Genomic DNA, 19,303 nt, shown 5'->3' on the forward strand with positions numbered 1-19,303 from the left:
TAGGTGGATGTGTAGTGCGTTCCTGCATCCAAGGTCTGGGGGGGCTGCGTTTACGATGGAAGAGTTGAGAGGTAGGATGAGACTGGAGTGTATTGGTGTTGTGATGAGGAGAGGTAGATTGAGATTGTTTGGACATGTGGAGAGGATGGGGGATGATAATTGGGTGAGGAAGGTGAGAAGTGTTAATACTGGGGGTGGGGTTATAAGGGGTAGACCGAGAAAGACATGGGACGAGGTCATTAAGTGTGACCTCAGGGTTAAGGGACTGAACAGGGAGGCTGCAATGGATCGTGCAGCATGGAGAGCCGCCATTAGGTGACCAAGGCCGACGCATGCAAGCATGTTGGAGCCTTTAAAAAATTAAATGAAATGAAACGATGCAACATGAATGTGCTGATAAGTTAAGCACACCTTTATATTTGATATTCAGGGAATCCTTAGATCAAGGTAAACTGCTGGATATTTGGAAGAAAGCAAACATTGTTCCCCTATTCAAGAAAGGTAATAGACAAAATCCACTCAACTACTGACCAGTATCACTGACCAGTGTTGTAAGATATTAGAAAAGCCAAAAAGAAAAGTTTGGGTAAACCATATAGAAAAAAAAAAGGCATATGATAAAAGAAAGGCAGTTCAGCTTTAGGAAGGGAAAATCATGTGTTACTAATCTATTAAGCTACTATGACAGAGTTACAGAAACAGTACAGAAAAGAGAAGGATGGGTGGACAGTATGTATTTAGATTTCAAGAAAGCATTGGAAAGAGTACTGCACCGAAGACATTTATGGAAATTGTACCATCAAGGAGGAATCCAAGGCAACCTGTAGTGTTGGATGCAGGATTTTCTCAGAAAAAGAGAGATGAGAACATTACTAAGGGGAAATTACTCGTCATGGAGGGAAGTGATTAGTGGAGTTCCACAGGGCTCAGTGTCACGAATCAATTCGCGACATTTCCCTTTTGTGAGAAGCCACGAACTATTAGTGGAAAACTCACTGTGTATCGCTCAGTTAACCGTTTCTCTCTCCATTTCGGAGTATACTTTTCAAAACATTCGTCACTTTCAAAAGTGACCGATTTAATGCACGTCACTAAGTGCTCAACTGAGCGATACAATTGTTTCTTTATTGTTCGCCCCTGCTTGCCTCAACCGTTAGCCACGCCTTCTTCCGGTGGCTTGTGCGTCCTGCCCATACAATGTATTTTGAATTCAGTCTAGTTGTGGCTTTGACGGAGAGAGGTCCTGTGCTCCAGAAGTGTGAGAGAAGAGGTCGCTAGCACCCAGACTCCACTGAGACAGTTATCCAGTACTCCCATCCTTAGTTCAGCTTCGGGTGATACAAAGCATTCATCGACTATAGTATTTCCTTTTGTATTTTGTAGTTTTAAGAGCTTAGTTAAGGTGTTTTTTCCTAGGCGTAAGTATTTAGCTTTTGTGTGAGTGAGTGAGTGCGGTCTCATTGATTTGATTTGAAATGTAACGTTAAATTTGTTTTTGTAATCAATAAATTTAACAGTTCTTTTTCTTGAGCTTAATGTAAAGTAAAAGCTTGTTTCATTTCTCCAAATTAAGCTTATTTCCCACATAGCTCCTAGCTTGCATAGACGTTTTACTATTCATAACTGGTACTTAGACCAGTCTTGTTGTATTAACTTAAAATCCGTTGTGCCAGGAGTTAAGCATCGGCAAGAACCTGATGTTAGTATTAGTTATTTATTGTCAGGGGTGAAGTAACTTTCTCCAGAGGCTAACAGTACTAATTCAGCATTTGTGAGTAATTAGTCTCTGCTGTGTACTGTTGAGAGAGTTTATAAATTCTCGTTCTTAGAGAATCGTGCACAAGCCAGCGTAAAGTAATCGTTGCTTGATGTAGCAAGACAATCATTGTCTCTGCTCTTCAATATTATTGAATATTAATATCAATTAAATAATATTTAAGCATTTTATTTTAAAAACACCGTGATATTTTAAAAACCCCGTGACAATTGGCGACCTCATTCCAGGATATTAACTCCTAGCTATAAAGCTATTCACAAGATAGTGCTCACTCTTTCATATTTAGGAATTTATCATTAAAGTTTATAGGCACAAGTTTACTGGTGGTTACCGTTGATTTAGCAAGTGAATTTTTGCTTTATTAATCAATAGAGTACTTAACTCTAGTTTATTCTTGGTAACGCCAGATGATTCTATTCGCTTCTGGGAAGTCAGCGTACCCATTGTGTTTATTATTGAGTCTTCCCAGTCATTGCATTTTTGCTTTAATTTTTGCCAGTTAACTAGATAAGACTGGTCACCACTAGCTTGTGTCTGTACTCTTTACTTGTGTCATTAGCATTCGTTTGCGAAGCAGTCAGTACTCAATTTCAGTTTGCTTAATAAATTAGCGCCATGGCTACCGCTGTATTTGTACAGGAAGCCAAAGATATGGGTCTCACAGACCCAGAGAAAATACAGAGTTATGTTCTCTCACGGTTCAATTACGAGCAAGAACGTGAGAAAGATGCTCGTGAAGAGCGTAGGATTCAGCACGAGTACGAGCGAGAACAGCGTGAGGAACGCGAAAAGGAGCGCGAACACGAGCAGAAACAACGCGAGCTCGAGTTAGAAAAAGAGCGGGAACAACGGGAATACGAGCGAGAACAGCGTGAGGAACGAGAGAGAGAACGAGAACACGAACGTGCCGAGCGGGAAGCACGCGAAAAACATGAACTTGAAGTTCTGAAGCTCCAGCGAGATTCCTTGGCTTCAGACACGTCTGGTGAAGTTGGTCCAAGCTCCACGAGCATTCTCCCTGCACATGTCCTGGCGACCCCACGCATCAAGCTTCCTTCATACAAGGAAGGCGAGCGAATTGAGCCGTACATAGCTCGTTTTGAGGACATGGCAGACATGTATCAACTGGATGAGGCAGCTAAGCGACTTCAGTTTCTTAGCCTATTTGAGGGCCCCTGCCCTCGATATTCTCCACCGAATTCGTGGAGACAATCTCACATATGAGATGATGAAAGCTGCTCTCATTAAGGCGTATGGTCTCACAGTAGACGACGCCAAAGTTCAGTTCATGCGAGCTTGTCTCCAAGACAAGGAGACAGCTGTTCAGTTCCTTGATCGTCTCACAGCTTACTTAAATGAGTGGATGGAGAAAGATGAAACTCCTTCCACGCATGAGGGGATAATTGACCTTATGCTGCGTACACAGCTAGAGAGGTCGTGGCCCGCTGAGCTCATAGCACGGCTTAAGATCTGCCAGGTGAAAGATGCCAGCCAAATGGCAGAGAAGGCTGACGCATTCTTTACTGCATACGGGTATCAAACTCGTAAGCAAAACACCTGGAGCAGAAAAGATACTGCCAAGTCTGGGAAGCCGTCTCAGACTGAATCCCAGCACCAAGGCCGTTTTCAGAATAATGGCCAAGGTCCAAAAAAGCAGTGGAAGGACCAGGGGCAAAACACTCAGAAACCTGAGTGGAAGAGGTACAACAAGTACCCTAACCAGCAGCAGTATCAGCCACGCAACCGACCGTAGGGACAAAGTTTTTCACCACCAGCTCAAAAGAGGCAGGAAGCAAATGCAGCCTTCATTCCTCAGCAGCAGCACGGTGGTCACATCCCTACCAATATGGGTACTTCCCCACAGTTCACTAGTCCCACAGTGACAGTGAACCCCCCTCCACAGATGGCCAATGTTCCATCTCCACAGGCAGTGAGTACGACGCCTGAAGTATATAATCCTCAAGGCACAATGTTTGCCGCATCAATTCAGCAGCCTCATGAGTGGCTAGCTGCTTCCTCCACAGGCCCTCCCACAGGTGACAGTACCTTCCTTGTCCAGCCAGGGTTTGTGGGAGGCATTCCTGTGAAGGTCCTGAGAGATAATGGTTCCTCAGGTTGCTCTGTCAAGCAGAGTCTAGTTCGGCCTGAGCAGTATACAGGTCGACAGATCCATGCAAACCTTATTGATGGATCAGTGAGATTGTTCCCTGAGGCATGTATCCAGGTGGCATCTCCATTTTATACTGGTACGACACTCGCAGTTGTCATGCCAGAGCCTCTATTTGACCTTATAGTAGGCAATATTCAAGGATTCAAGGATAGTTGCTCCGATGATGACGCTACTCAGACTTCGGCTGCTGTGGTAACACGAGCCATGGTTGAGGCTCCAGACTGTGTCACCCCAGTGATCATTGAATCGCCGCAAGATCTGATGTGTAGTCAACTTGTTGTGCAAGAACAACATTCTGACCCGACACTTGCTGCCGTGCGGAACAAACAAAAGGGTCGAGTGATTAAGTATTCACGGGGAGGTCGAGCCAAGTTCCTTCGCAAACAAGGACGGCTCTACCGTGAGTCACGAACACCCGAGGGCGAGGTTCAACTGCAGTTTGTCGTTCCCGCCAAGTACCGCCCAGCAGTGTTACAATGGGGTCATTGTTCAGCCTCAGGAGGTCACATGGGCAAAAGGAAGACCCAGGGCCGTATCCGAGCTGACTTTTTCTGGCCAGGGATGGGACGAGACATAGATAGTTTTGTCCGTTCCTGCAGTGTGTGTCAAAGTAACACCACTAATCAGGGACATGTCCTTCCTGTGCTGTTCATAACCACACCTGTAATCTCTGAGTCAGTTGAGAGACAGGGTAGTGGTGAAGTGGGTGCAGACCTGACGTCTCGCCCATTGGCCCCACAGGACACATTATGTCCAGGGCCTGTACATACAAATTATGTACCGTAGGTTAAGGGGGAAGTTTGAGAGAGAACTCCGCAGAGGCGACTTGAGGCTATGGAAGACCCAAGTTTGCATAAGGATTTTCAGCTTCCCGGTACTAATAGAAGTACTGTAGGTTAAGGGGGAAGTTCGAGAGAGAACTCCGCAGAGGCAACTCGAGGCTATGGAAGACCCGAGTTTGCACAAGGATTCTCAGCTTCCCGGTACTAAAAGAAGTACTGTAGGTTAAGGGGGAAGTTCGAGAGAGAACTCCGCAGAGGCGACTTGAGGCTATGGAAGACCCAAGTTTGCACAAGGATTCTCAGCTCCCCGATACTAATATAAGTACTGTAGGTTAAGGGGGAAGTTCGAGAGAGAACTCCGCAGAGGCAACTCGAGGCTATGGAAGACCCGAGTTTGCACAAGGATTCTCAGCTCCCCGATACTAATATAAGTACTGTAGGTTAAGGGGGAAGTTCGAGAGAGAACTCCGCAGAGGTGACTTGAGGCTATGGAAGACCCGAGTTTGCACAAGGATTCTCAGCTTCCCGATATTAATATAAGTACTGTAGGTTAAGGCACAGGTTGAGGACCCGTGTGCAGTTCGAGGCTATGGAAGACCCGAGTTTGCGCAGGGATTCTCAACTTGACACTAATCGTGTGCTGTAATTAATGGCGACCTCAAATGTACGAAGCTTAGGCTGTCACTCGTATTTTTTCAGCCAGAGCGTACTTTTCGTACTATGTACTGATTGCCAGGCAGAGAGAGTAATTGTAACATAATAAAATTTTGTCTCATTGACACTTTTGATGCTCCACCTCAATTGGTTTTGCAGGTTCAGCAATGGGTGTAGCAGTTTTGCTGTGTGGGCCAGCTGATCGTCTGCCGCATGCTGCCGCCTCTTCTCCTCTGCCTTCGTCGTCGCCATAATGTTATTATTTACTATGTCATTTTACACGTAGGTACAGTTACACTACAACTGTCACACCTACACCGTGTATTACATACACCACGCTACACAACAATTAGTTGTCAGTGTAAATGTAGCGAATTTTCGCTCAGTTTAACCTGAGTACAGGATTTTCACCGTCGTCACGGAGTTTTTCCCTCAAGCTTGCTTCTATTAAGGTAAATACGAGGTTTTTTCGCTCACTGGCGACTGCGACTTTCTCCTGTAGCAGGATAGCACACACACCACAGTGTGAATCTTGTGTGAATGACTTAGGATGTGTACATATATATATATATATATATATACACAAATTTTTTCCCATAAGGAAAAAATTTAATTTTGTAGGGGCGTAATGTCACGAATCAATTCGCGACATTTCCCTTTTGTGAGAAGCCACGAACAATTAGTGGAAAACTCACTGTGTATCGCTCAGTTAACCGTTTCTCTCTCCATTTCGGAGTATACTTTTCAAAACATTCGTCACTTTCAAAAGTTACCGATTTAATGCACGTCACTAAGTGCTCTACTGAGCGATACAATTGTTTCTTTATTGTTCGCCCCTGCTTGCCTCAACCGTTAGCCACGCCTTCTTCTGGTGGCTTGTGCGTCCTGCCCATACAATGTATTTTGAATTCAGTCTAGTTGTGGCTTTGACGGAGAGAGGTCCTGTGCTCCAGAAGTGTGAGAGAAGAGGTCGCTAGCACCCAGACTCCACTGAGACAGTTATCCAGTACTCCCATCCTTAGTTCAGCATCGGGTGATACAAAGCATTCATCGATTATAGTATTTCCTTTTGTATTTTGTAGTTTTAAGAGCTTAGTTAAGGTGTTTTTTCCTAGGCGTAAGTATTTAGCTTTTGTATGAGTGAGTGAGTGCGGTCTCATTGATTTGATTTGAAATGTAACGTTAAATTTATTTTTGTAATCAATAAATTTAACAGTTCTTTTTCTTGAGCTTAATGTAAAGTAAAAGCTTGTTTCATTTCTCCAAATTAAGCTTATTTCCCACATAGCTCCTTGCTTGCATAGACGTTTTACTATTCATAACTGGTACTTAGACCAGTCTTGTTGTATTAACTTAAAATCCGTTGTGCCAGGAGTTAAGCATCGGCAAGAACGTGATGTTAGTATTAGTTATTTATTGTCAGGGGTGAAGTAACTTTCTCCAGAGGCTAACAGTACTAATTCAGCATTTGTGAGTAATTAGTCTCTGCTGTGTACTGTTGAGAGAGTTTATAAATTCTCGTTCTTAGAGAATCGTGCACAAGCCAGCGTAAAGTAATCGTTGCTTGATGTAGCAAGACAATCATTGTCTCTGCTCTTCAATATTATTGAATATTAATATCAATTAAATAATATTTAAGCATTTTATTTTAAAAACACCGTGATATTTTAAAAACCCCGTGACACTCAGTGCTGGCACCATTTATGTTTTAGTATATCTAAGTGACATAGACAGTAACATTGGAAATAGAAGCTATCTTTATATGTTTGCTGATGATGCAAAACACAGATTCTTGCGGAGAACTACAAGAAGAATTAAATAAACTTCATGAATGGAGCAATAAATGGCAAATAAAATTTAATGTGGGTCAGTGTCATGGAATTAGGTTTGGTAAAAGTGAAAAAAAACCAGACTGGGATTATTAGTTAGGAAGTTAAACCCTACACATATCAGAAAGGGAGAAGAACCTAGGAGTGATTATCAGTAACAGACTATCTCTGACTGACCACATCAGTGATAAGGTATTTTTTTTTTTTTTTTTTTTTATGTGAGGAAGAAGGAACCAAAGGCCATGTAACATGTATACTGTACACTGCTTGCTAATATTAGAATAGCATTCACATATATAAATGAAGCCATGCTGAGAAAGGTAATAACATCATTCATCAGACCAACCCTAGATTATGCAGAAGTAGTCTGGAGTCCTCATCTAAAAAAACACATAGATAAGATTGAAAAAGTACAAAGGGCCACTACAAGATGGGTACCAAGCTTAAGGGATCTAAGCTACAAAGAAAAACTAGAAAAACTGAGTGCCAACACGTAGGAAAAGAGGAGATTTGATTATGCTACTTATATAACTGCATCTCAGGGAAAGAGAAAATGGACATAAACGAGTATATAACTTATGAGGAAACGTCAGCATGAGGACTCTGCAAAAAACAACATAAAAAGATGAAAATGCAAGGAAATTCATTTTCTCAAATAAGGCAGTTGATCAGTGGAATGCACTACTGAATGAAATTGTGTGTGCCAAAACTGTTCAGAAGTTTAAGGATATGTATGATAAAAATGGTTTAATACACGGGACAGTACGAGCTTGACTCATTCCTGTAAAGATACAGGTGGGTAAGAACATATTCTCTCTCTCTCTCTCTCTCTCTCTCTTTCAAGAAGATAATTAGTATCTGTTTAGAAAGACAAGGGAGACAAAGAGGGAGGGAAGGAGGGAGAGGGGGGGGATGGACAGGAAGGAAGGGAGGGAGGGAGGGGGAGGGAAAGGGAAGAAGAGAGGAAGTAGGGGGAGAAGGAAGGAAAAAAGAAGTTTGAAGGGGGGGGGGGAGAGAGGAGAGGGAGAAGTTGGGAGGAAGGAGCAGGAGAGAGAGAGAGGGTGGGGGAAGGGAGAGGGAGGGAAAGAGGGTTAGGGGGAGGGAGATGGGGTGGGTGAGGGAGAGGGAAGGGGGGAGGGAAAGAGAGAGATAACCCATCCATTAGTTACATGAGAGCCAGTTTTGCCTTTGTAGTGTAAACTTTTTAGGCCTCACCTGAAAAAGGAATGGAGGGAGGGAGGGCAAGGAAGAGGATAGTGGGTGGATGGGTGGGAGGAAGGGAGAAATGGAGGAGAGGATGGTGTAGGGAGTGTGCATAAAAAAAATAACCAATTGATGTTCCATTATTCAGTTCAGTATGTTTTTATGCATGTGTTTGGTTTGGGTACGCTTTTCAGGAATGCCATATGGGGGACTTTGGAAATATTTTTGGATTTTCCTTGACATATTAGCCAAAAAAAATGGTTCTTATGGAACAATTTGTAAAGTAACTTCTCATGATACATTGTGCAGAACAAGTCTACTATATCTAACATAGCAGGAATTGAGTGGAGTCCTCTAGCTCACCGGTCAGCTGAACCGTCATACTGAACTAGTATGACATGCACCAGAGCAAGGAGTGTAACTTTGTGTTAAATCAAGCTTTGGCGCCAGTAAGGAATGATCTTTTTCATAAAATTGACAGCTGGGACAGTTAATTATCACATCCTTCCTTTAGCCACTATGCATCCTAGCTCCACCCAACCCTTTCCACAACGTATGTGAGAAGAGTCAACCAATGCTGTAAAAGGCTTTGGAGATTATGTATCCTGTGACTCTGAGGGGTTCCAAACTACTAATTGTTGATTAGGAGTTAAAGAATAACCCTAGCCTCAGCACCTCAGCATCAGATCCCTCCCTCTCCTTCATCATCCCTTCAGTCATTGTCTTTCAAGCCAACTACCACTGCAGTATTTGTTGTTTTAAGCCTCTGTAATGTCATAATCTTTTTTTTTTGTTGAGTAAGGGATATCCGTAGAAAGCAGGGGGTTACATGAGTGGAGTGGACTGCCTGGAGCCATGCTGCTTAAACTCATCCCTCAGTGCAGGTGTAGATCACTCCATCTCATATCAGGAGCATGTGTGTATCTTCTGTCCAGTCAGAGAAAGGGCCAAAACCATGAGGGGATGTGGCCATATGTCCCTCAGACACTATCCTTTTCTAGGATTGACCAATCTGGGATTAGATCAGTTACCTATGCCCTATTGTAGTGTAATTTTCTAGCTTCTTGCAACACAACTCTGAGGTTGAGGATAATCATAGTTAAGAAGTGAACCCCATCATGATTACAGTGCTTAATATGTCAGTGCATGATTGGTTATTTTCCATTCTCTGTACAGGGTTTGAGTAACTTATACATTACTGTAAAACTAAAATTAAATAGGATTACAAATCAGCAGTGGTAATACACCTTTCTAAGAAAATGTTGAGAGAGAGGTACATACAGTACCTGTTTTTCACTATAAAATTTCAGTCATGAGAACTAGACTTGTCCTGTCAGACACAATGGGGATGCTACACAACTGACTTTCACAACCTTTACAGCTCACTGCAAAGCATATTTTTATAGCCCCATAATAGACACATTATGTTAAAGAAGACTGTGGGAAGTGAGTACCTGTATTTATATTTTCTAAATTAGTCTCCGCAAATAATAGAGGCAAACAGTAAAGATGGGGGCAGATGCCTTGAGGTGCTGAGCTGTGGTGCTCATCTATGTAACTTGAACCGTTGAGCATGTGGTGGGTTTTGCACCCAGTATCCTAGGATACAAGGCCACTGCAACATCCAGGTTACCATATTTACCATCCCTAGGTGTTTTCCTAGGTACTCATTTTACCTACCATCCCATAAATAGTGGATGTACACTGACTCGAATGATGCCAGCTGCCTGCACCAGAGTTTGAACCCTGGCGACAGTGGGCTGGCAGCTTCTTAGTCATTGACACTGACCACTCAGCCACTGTTAAACTCATTCATTGCTGAGACCAAGGTTTTATAGCAATACATGATTTTCATCATAGTACTGTAGTATTGTATCTCAGTTATTCACAGGTCAGGAGCAGTTTATAAAACATACAAAATGACATTAATATAAGAAAAGCCATGTGCACCAAAACAGAAACACTTTTAACTAGCTAGGAACCACGGCCATTTAATGTGTGGTCTTTAAACAGTGTTTGGTGAAACTTGATAATTTTTTTTCATAAATCTTTATGGTCTTTATGGTTTTCCTTCCGTTTTAGGGTATTTTATAGTGACTCGGGTAATACATGAAAGTACAGTTTTTCTGAACAGAAAGGGCAAAAGAATAAATTGGGCTCTGACCACCAGTGGGTTTATTTACAGAGTAAATTTTTTTGGAAAACTCCATGCTGTATGAATTGTTGTTGCAGAGTGTGACAGCAGCATTAAATGCAGCAGTTCTGGCCCAGGAAGAAACAGAGCAGGAGCGGCGACACCTGCGAGAGAAACTTGCCGCCACAACACGCAGACTGGTCAGTAAGCCAGTAGTATTTTCTCACAGTAGTGTTTATACACACTGGCAGTATTTGTCTATCTGTCTGTAGCCAGACGCCATAATCCCATAAGGGGTGGCCGTTTGTCTTTGAGTTAGTTGCCTTACGGGGAGGGGCACTAACCCTCCACCATTCCATTTGTTGACACGTAGGGAACATGTATGGGTTGGTTACAGCATGTGGTTACCATCCAGCATTGTAAATGGTTTCTTGGCAAGAAGAAAACCATTTGGCTTTTCATTCAATGTAAAGCCACCTCAGCAGGAAAGAAGAGTAGTAGTAGTAGTAGTTGTTTCCTAGGCAGTCTGGCCGAACAGCCCCGAGTTCCTAAGCTAGGCAGTCTGGCCGAACAGCCCCGTGTCCCTAAGGAAAGCCATGGCCGAGACCAGGCTTTCCCACAGAGCTCTCAAGGAGTGTATGTTGTGTTGTTGGCATAGGTGATTATGTGTAATGCAGTCTTCCATAATGTGCTTCATAGTATGGGGTGCTGTGTTACATCCTGGACAGGCATCAGTGACGGAGTCATCCAGCCTTTTCTGGTAACTTAAGAGGGCTGGATGATGCCCACATCTCAGCCTGGCCAGGTGGACCCTGTCCTCAAGGGGGAGATAAGATTCAGAAGGGTGGATATCAGGAGGCTGTGCATGCAGCTGTGTGTTATCTTTAAGTGACTGAATGGAGTGGCGAGTGATTTGAGTATGGATATGCTTCTGGAAGCTGGTCTGAGGGGGGAGAGATAACAGTATTTGCGTATGATATCAAATCCTTGGTGTGTGTGGATGTGCTGCCATGTGGAGTAGTGGATGCTGTGGGTTTGTGGAAGCTGCATTGAGAATCTGGGTACCTCTCATGTCTAGGTGATCCTTGACTTTGAGGACTTTGGTTTCTTGATGTAGGTGGTCTGTGGGTGTAGTAGCTGTGCAGCCTGTGATTATTTTTAGGGCCTTGTTCTGTATGGTCTGTAGAGTGTTGTAGTGTGTTTTAGTGAGGTTAGAAGCCCAAGCAGGGCTTGCATAGTTCATCACTGAACGTATATATTGTTTGTATGCTGTGGTGGTGGTTTCTTTGTTGTGTCCGAATGTTATATGGGCAAGTGACCTCAAAGCATTGAGTCTTGGTGTTACTTTATTTTTTATGTCTGTGATGTGTTGTTTAAATGACATTGATGTATTGTATGTTACACCAAGGATTTTGTTTGTGGGGGGGGGGGTAGAGGAATGTTGTTTATGGTGAGGTGTGGAATTTGACTGTGTTCTGCTGTCCAGTTTGTGAGAAGGGTCACTGTAGATTTGCCTGGGGCTATTTTGAGCCTGTCTGTGGTGAACCATTCGTTTAGTGTGTTGAGGTAAGGTTGGAGGATGTGTGCAGCTGTGTTTGCATTTTTGTGTGTACATGTAAGTGTTATATGATCTGCATAGGAAGCTGTGTGTACAGTATCTGTGGGATGTAGGTGTGTCGTGTATGTATAGGTTAAAGAGTGTAGAGGACAAAATAGATTCTTGGGGAATGCCATTTGTGAAGTTTTTGATGTTCGAAGACTGACCGGCAAATTGCATATCTGCCTGCTAAGTAGTTTACCAACCATCTTTTTGTGTTATTGTGCATGTTTGTGTTGAGTGATAAAAGAAGAGTAATAAAAAGTGACAGGAAAGATGGGAGAAATAGGAAGAGAGGAGGACAGACACAGAAAAAGAGCGATAAAGACGAAAGAAGAAGTAGGCAGCACTGCATCAAGTGAGTGGATGATGGTTGCCACCACCTACCATGACTGGCAGTATCTAAGTTTAGTCAGTCTCTTCACACTCAGAAATGTCCAAGATTTTGGAATATATGGATACTGTAATTTGTCATATTTCTTCTGCATTATTGTTTCAAGGAAGATACAGTATTTGCAAGACCTTTATAGTTGAGGGATGCCCATAGATTTTCGACTTTACACTGAGTGACAAGCCAAATGGTTTCTTGTTCACCAGGAAACCATTTACCATGTTGGGTAGTAACCAAGCAGCCAAGCTAAGGCGCCTAGTGGTTGAATGGGTAATTAAGGCTTTCCAGCTGGATTGAGCTTGTGCAGGTTTATATCCAAGCGGTGGTTGGGGCTTATTGCTCACGTAACACCACTCAGGGATGAGTGAGGCTGGTTGCTGTCATTTTAAACATGAGGACCAACTTGCCTAGCCCTGGGCTTCTATGCTGCTTATGGGGCAACACAGGATTAGATGATGTAATGTATTGTTTTATTTCTAAGGGAATGTGGCTCTGCCACAATTGACTATGGTTACTTTGCTTGTCATGGTAGTTTGTAAGGGAACCATCTTGACAGAGATGCATTTGAGGGTAAACATACTGAGACTCCATTGTGCATAAAAAATTAACTCATAACTAAGTTTCACATTAACTACAGTAGAGAGACTTTGTATGCCAAGCTGTACTAGCACTAAAAATGGCTTGACTTTTTTTTTTTACCTGCACTCACCTATCCATCCAAGATAACTGAATACCCAATCCATCCATCCTTCATCCAGTCTTATGTTACCCTATGAGGAATGCAGGAGTCTGGGGCTAGGCAAATTGGTTCTGACATTAAGATGAGTGTGACCAGCCTCACTCATCCCTGAGTAGCATTACATGAGCAAAAAGTCCCAATCATCCATTGGATATAAACCTGCACCGGCTCAATCCGATTGGGACACCGTAATTACTCACTAAAACACTAGGCACCATAATTTGGTTATATGGTTACCACCCAGCATAGTAAATGGTTTTCTAGTGTACACGTGCTTAATTCTTAATAAAATCTCACCTCATGTCCCCCTTACTCCCTCATAATGCAGCTTTAGAGCACAACACTGCACAAACACCCTACTTACAACCTCACACATCACATCTCTGATGACATCAGCTTCATACAGGAGGTAGTTTGGAAAAAGCTATTACGCAGTAAAGTTTTTCCCAGAATAATAATCTTCCCTATACCGGTACTATAATATGGTTTTCTGTCACACTGAGGGTAGTTTGCCACTGTATTTAGCTGGACACTGGCACTCAGCTGCAGCCAGACCGTAGGAAACTTAGAAAACACTATGTCTGGGAACATGAAAACAAGTTAGATCATTGTACTGTATATTTGCATACATACATGCATACCATTGACTTGGCAATGAGTAATAGAAAATGTAGGATGAAACAGAAAATGGGATGCTATCCATAGTTGTAGACAGCTGGATTTTGGCAAGAAAGAGGTGAGATTTGAGGAGAGGTGGTGAGGAAGAGAAGTGAAAAGGAGAGCTGGTGATGCCGAAAGAAGGAACAGTGATGTTCCAAATAGATTAAGGTAGAGGACAGATCATGAATATTTTAGTTATCACTAGGAAAAAGGTGCCAAAGATAAAGATATTTATGGTTCCATCTACAGGGCTCAACAAGACATTATTGCAGGTTGCTGTTGACAAAGCAGCAACAGTACTGAATGCCATTCACATGTACAAAATTTGGCACATTAACCTTGTGTACAGTAGGGTAAAATATCACTTGGATTTTTAATCCGGCTTCTACCAAATAGAGTTAGGAGTTATCATCTGTAGCTTTCACAGACCCTCACCATAATGAACCCTGATACAGCAGATATCAGATTTAACGGATGCCACAATGCCCACTGAACTTTTGTCAGCAGTAATGAATAGTGTCCTTTAAATGGGTAGCAGTAAATGTTTCCTACCCCTTTACTCCAACCTGGCCTGAAATTGCCCTCTCCCTATTGTGATTGCGAGTTGTATTAACAGACTGTAGTAAAATTGTAGTAGTCATGAAAAAGTGTTATGACAACGATGTGAAATAGTTGTAAAATGGTAAAATTATGGGCCAAATTAGTGTAAAATGGGCATAGTTTTCATTTTTAGTACTAGAATATTATATTGTACTCATTTTTAATACTGGAATATGATATTGTACTCATTTATTTTCAAACCTGTACTTGAAATCCCACCTCAGGGGGAGAGGGGAAATCATCAAATATAACTGACTGCTGACTTTAATGGACCTGGCTGTCCCCCAGTTAGTCCATTATTGCAAGGGTCCACTGTAATAACATGCTACACTTTCTTTGTAAACAATTAACTCTAAGCCCTTGACCACCCCGTTTGGGATACATGGCGTCTGGCAATGAATGAATGAAAAATGTATTGACTTAATTTCTGTAACTTGTAATGACTTTGGAAATTGTGCGTTTTGCATCTATTCAGAATGCATTACAACGAAGACAGCAGCGGAGACAATCAGCACCTGCTGGCCAGCAGCAGGAACAGCAGGAGCAGGAAGGAGGCGAGGGGGGTGAGTCTAGGTCCGGGAGAGAGGCAACAACCACCAACAGTTGGCTACCACACACACCCACCACATGATGTGCTATTTAGGAGGTAAGTTCTAACATTTTTGCTGTTGATAATTAACACTTCATGATTAGTAAATTAATTTACATTCATAAAAATATAAACATAGGAACGCTAAAGAAAAAGATAACTAGAAGGCTGTTGACACATGCCAAGGAGCTACTGTCATGGGTATGATTGGACTTGGTAATAAATGAAGGATGTCAAAGAAGAAGGCTTCTAACTCCCACCATACTCTCCAGTTGAAACTGGCAGGAAAATGTTAGAAGGAAAACCATGCAGTATAGAAAAACTGAGAGTAATTTTTATGACAAAGGACAAAAGGAAAAAATTTACATTGCTACTATAGTGGAACCTGGGAAAAGAAAAAAAAAAAAATGTAATATGGTGTAGATTGTGGAAAGTATATGGCAAATAATGGTAACAAAATAGTAATAGAAATGCATCTTTTGAGTTTTGTGTGTGTGTTCTTACGTAATTCGTTTCGTTTCGTTTCGTTTTTAACCCCTAAAATGCGGCCAATGGACAGCCGACCCCCCCCCCCGGGTGGCAGGGTTGTATCGCGGTCTGAGTACCTGTAGGAAAATATTAGCCAAAAATCAGAGATTAACCCTAGAACATTATACTTGGTATGGCAGATAGTACTTACATTCAGCTTTCTCCAGAGACAGGTGTTGAGCCTTTGTGGACTACCCAAGGACTTGTGGAGACTTGCAAAGTTGGGTAAACAAATCTTCACTTTCACACCTCCAGCAACCCGGTTTCCCCTCTACCACAGCCTCATTCTGTCACATTAAACTTTATACTACAACAGACAGGTAGTTTGGAATCCATATTTGTACAATAAGCACTGAAAATAAGGCTAAAATCAACGAAGCGGGTACGGCCTACATGCAGCATTGCGGCGGTCTTCCCGTCACTCAACAAACATTTCCATTTTCACAGCTAAAAACACGTATACTACATTATTTTCAATCATATTACTTCCCAAAAGATCACCGCGGCGTGCTTTTTTTCTGCCTTACGCCTGTCAATTTATTCTCGTTCCTGTCGGCTGCTCGCACTGACTCGGAAGAGCTAGAACTCGCCATAATGTCACTTTGAAAGCCTGCAGTAAACTGACGCTAAACAGGGGCAAACCACGCGAAAAAAAGCTAGTGTGACAACTGGGGAAACAAGCGATTCCTATTAACATAAACTGCTTGTGAGAGGAGAGCGCAGATTTACAGTTCTGAGCAGTCAGAGCGCTGCCATATATCACAGCCAGGCTGGCCGGGCCATGGTGGGGGGGGGAGGGGGGAAAAATGCGATACTTGGCAACAACGGAGGTCAGTAGTACAAAGGTAAAGTATGCTAATTGTAGCTAAAGGGTGGTGGTACTGATAGTACCAGCTGGAACATCCTTGCCCGCGTTTATTCAAAATTAACTCGAATCGCAAATGTGACGATCCGCTGTTATGTCCTTCTTGGCGAGCGTCACAAACACGACGACCCGCGCTTTAGGGGTTAAAGGCTCCAACGTGCTTGCATGTGACGGCCTTGGTCACCTAATGGCGGCTCTCCATGCTGCACAGTCCATTGCAGCCTCCCTGTTCAGTCCCTTAACCCTGAGGTCACACTTAATGACCTCGTCCCATGTCTTTCTCGGTCTACCCCTCATAACCCCACCCCCAGTATTAACACTTCTCACCTTCCTCACCCAATTATCATCCTCCATCCTCTCCACATGTCCAGGCCACCTCAATCTACCCCTCCTCATCACAACATCAATACACTCCAGTCCCATCCTACCTCTCAACTCTTCCATCGTAAACCCAGCCCCTCCAGGCCTTGGACGCAGGGACGCACTGCACATCCACCTAATCATTGTTCTTACTATGTGTTTATTTGAAGAATGTTAATGTTGTTCATATGATGTGTGTTGGGTGCTGCAGCACAGGGGGGTTGCGGGGTGGAGGGGAAGGGGTAGGAGAAGGTTGTGATAGAGATAAGGGTTCGGGTGGATTAAACTGGGGTGGCATGGGAGGGGTTGGGGGAGTGGATGGTGTGGGAAGGATCGTTGGGTTAGACTGAGGAAGTGTGGAGGAAGTAGTAGAGGGGCTGGTGGGGGGTTAGAGGATGGAGGGAAGGAGCATAAGGAGCAGGTCCAGGTGTTTGTGTAATGTTCTCTGGATGCAAGTGTTGTGCAGGTGAAATGGGTCCAGTTCTTGGAAGAATTGCACTGAACTGAACTCTTTGTCTGTCGACTCAAAGTGATGGGTTTTGAGCATGTTAAACGTGTATTTGTTGACAGGTCCTGGATTGCTCTCAATGTTAGCGACTGGAAGAGGTCTTTGGGAAATGACCATCAGAAAGTCATTTCTCGGTGTGGAATAAACAACGTTCTTGTGTGTGTTGTGTTGGGAGATGTGGTACTTGCCTGGGTGACCGAAGTCCTTCCTAGGATCTAGGGCTCCTGAAGGGCTGGGAGTGTTTGCGGTAGTTTGGCTCCCATGCTGTCGTCGTCCTCTGCTTCAACAGCCTCTGGTGGTGGACCCACGACAAAGGCGCCACCACTCCAGGTCCAGGAGGAAATGGTTGGCAATACTGCTTCAGCTGGCATGGTCACATAGGGAGGAGGACAGGTATCCTGCCATGTAAGAATGGCAGAGTGCAGATGTCAGCCATGCCCTGAAGACACTCTTCCAATTAACCTCAAGGTTCTTGAACCCTGCCAGTGCTTGGGGGTTTTCTCAATGATACACTGGGAGCAGTTTGAGCTTCAGGTCCCCCCTCTACATTCACATCAAGGAAGAGGGTGAGGCAGTCTTTGGCTGCCTGAAACTTTGGTGCAGATCGCTCTTCCTTGCTGATGTACATCTTGCAGGAGATATGTTTCCAAAATAGACCCATCTTGTTGAAGTTTAGGACCTGTTTTGAAGAATATCCCTATTTCTCTATGACTTTCTTCTGCTTCATAGAGAAGGCCTTAGCCACCACATGATCAGTACTTGTAGCCTCACCATGCATGGTCATATGTCCAGCACAGGCCTTAAATCACTCAAACCTACCTGTGCTGGCCTTGATCTCCTCCCTGGGCTCCATGCCTTGTTTATCCCTGAGATCCTTCCACAGATCAAGAGCCATATTGCAACTTAAACTTATGGTCACAAGGCTGCTTTGCTCAGTTCAGTTCATTAACCTACAAAGCAACACAATGTGCAACACTTCTACTGCAGCATCTGATTTCTTTATCACTATCAAGATAGTTTACTGGGGCAGCTGCAGGGCCCCGGCAATCTTATGCGTTTCGTGCCCCTCGTTGTGGCACTTAATGTCTGATATCACATTGAGGGAAAGGCTATGCCTTGCCCTTGCCTGCATCAGTAGAACCATACTTTCCACTGGGAATTGCATGTGACGATCTCAGACTAACGGGTCACGCTTTTTTTCACACACAACAAGTTCTCTTAGCTTACTCTCACATGCTGCACTGTTTGTTGCATACTTATAATGTTACATGACAGTAGCAATGGCTTTGTGCAAGCAAGAACGTTAAGTAGCTTGGAGAACACAAGGGAGATGATCACAGACACGGGACATGTGAGTGAGTGAGCAAGCTGGTGGGCGACATGGGGTTTTCAAAGGGGTGGCGTGGAGGAGGCCACCTGTCTTGAGGCTGGAGATGGGGGTCCTGTGCATCTAAACACTGGGCAGCTATGTTGGGTCAGATGCCTGGCTGTAGGCTTGCGTGAGCCACTACTGTTGCATGAGATTCTCGGATGCAGCCATCACAAATATCGTTCTAGCAAATTCACAAAAATTTTGTCATTGTTATTCCGAAAGTGGGTTTAACCTTGTTTTGTTATAGTGATTCGTCTAAGTGAAGATGTATAGCGAGATTTTGTTGTGATAGTAAATGAAAAATCTGGAGGTATAGAATAGGAACTGGGGAAAATTTATTGAATTTTCACTTCCTCCCCCATAGCTGTATCAGTGTTTTTTAATCCATGAATTGCGGTTACCTTTTTTTTATTCCACCCTGTGGTTTGCAAAAAATTAAAAAAAAAAAAAAAGTTTTGGTTATGATAAACTTGAAGATAAACATCCAGGGCATCATTTGGTGAAAAAGTCTCTCTCTCTCCCTCTATCTTTGCCTAGCACCATGC

General features: G+C 43.3%; 1 protein-coding gene across 1 annotated transcript in view; it reads left to right on the top strand.

Moving 5' to 3' along the window:
- LOC145400993 (cilia- and flagella-associated protein 58-like) overlaps window positions 1-15,332 on the top strand; it is a 234,544-nt gene extending 219,212 nt beyond the window's left edge. The window contains exons 16-18 of the mRNA XM_080273351.1: window positions 10,648-10,749; window positions 15,012-15,099; window positions 15,265-15,332. Coding sequence (XP_080129477.1) covers window positions 10,648-10,749; window positions 15,012-15,099; window positions 15,265-15,332 — 258 coding nt within the window. The remainder of the gene's footprint in view (window positions 1-10,647; window positions 10,750-15,011; window positions 15,100-15,264) is intronic.
- Window positions 15,333-19,303: the final 3,971 nt, after the last annotated feature.

Source organism: Coenobita brevimanus, chromosome 54 (genome assembly GCF_032717465.1).
Source record: "Coenobita brevimanus isolate Jiangsu-jjx chromosome 54, ASM3271746v2, whole genome shotgun sequence".
Classification (NCBI taxonomy): Eukaryota; Metazoa; Arthropoda; class Malacostraca; order Decapoda; family Coenobitidae; genus Coenobita; species Coenobita brevimanus.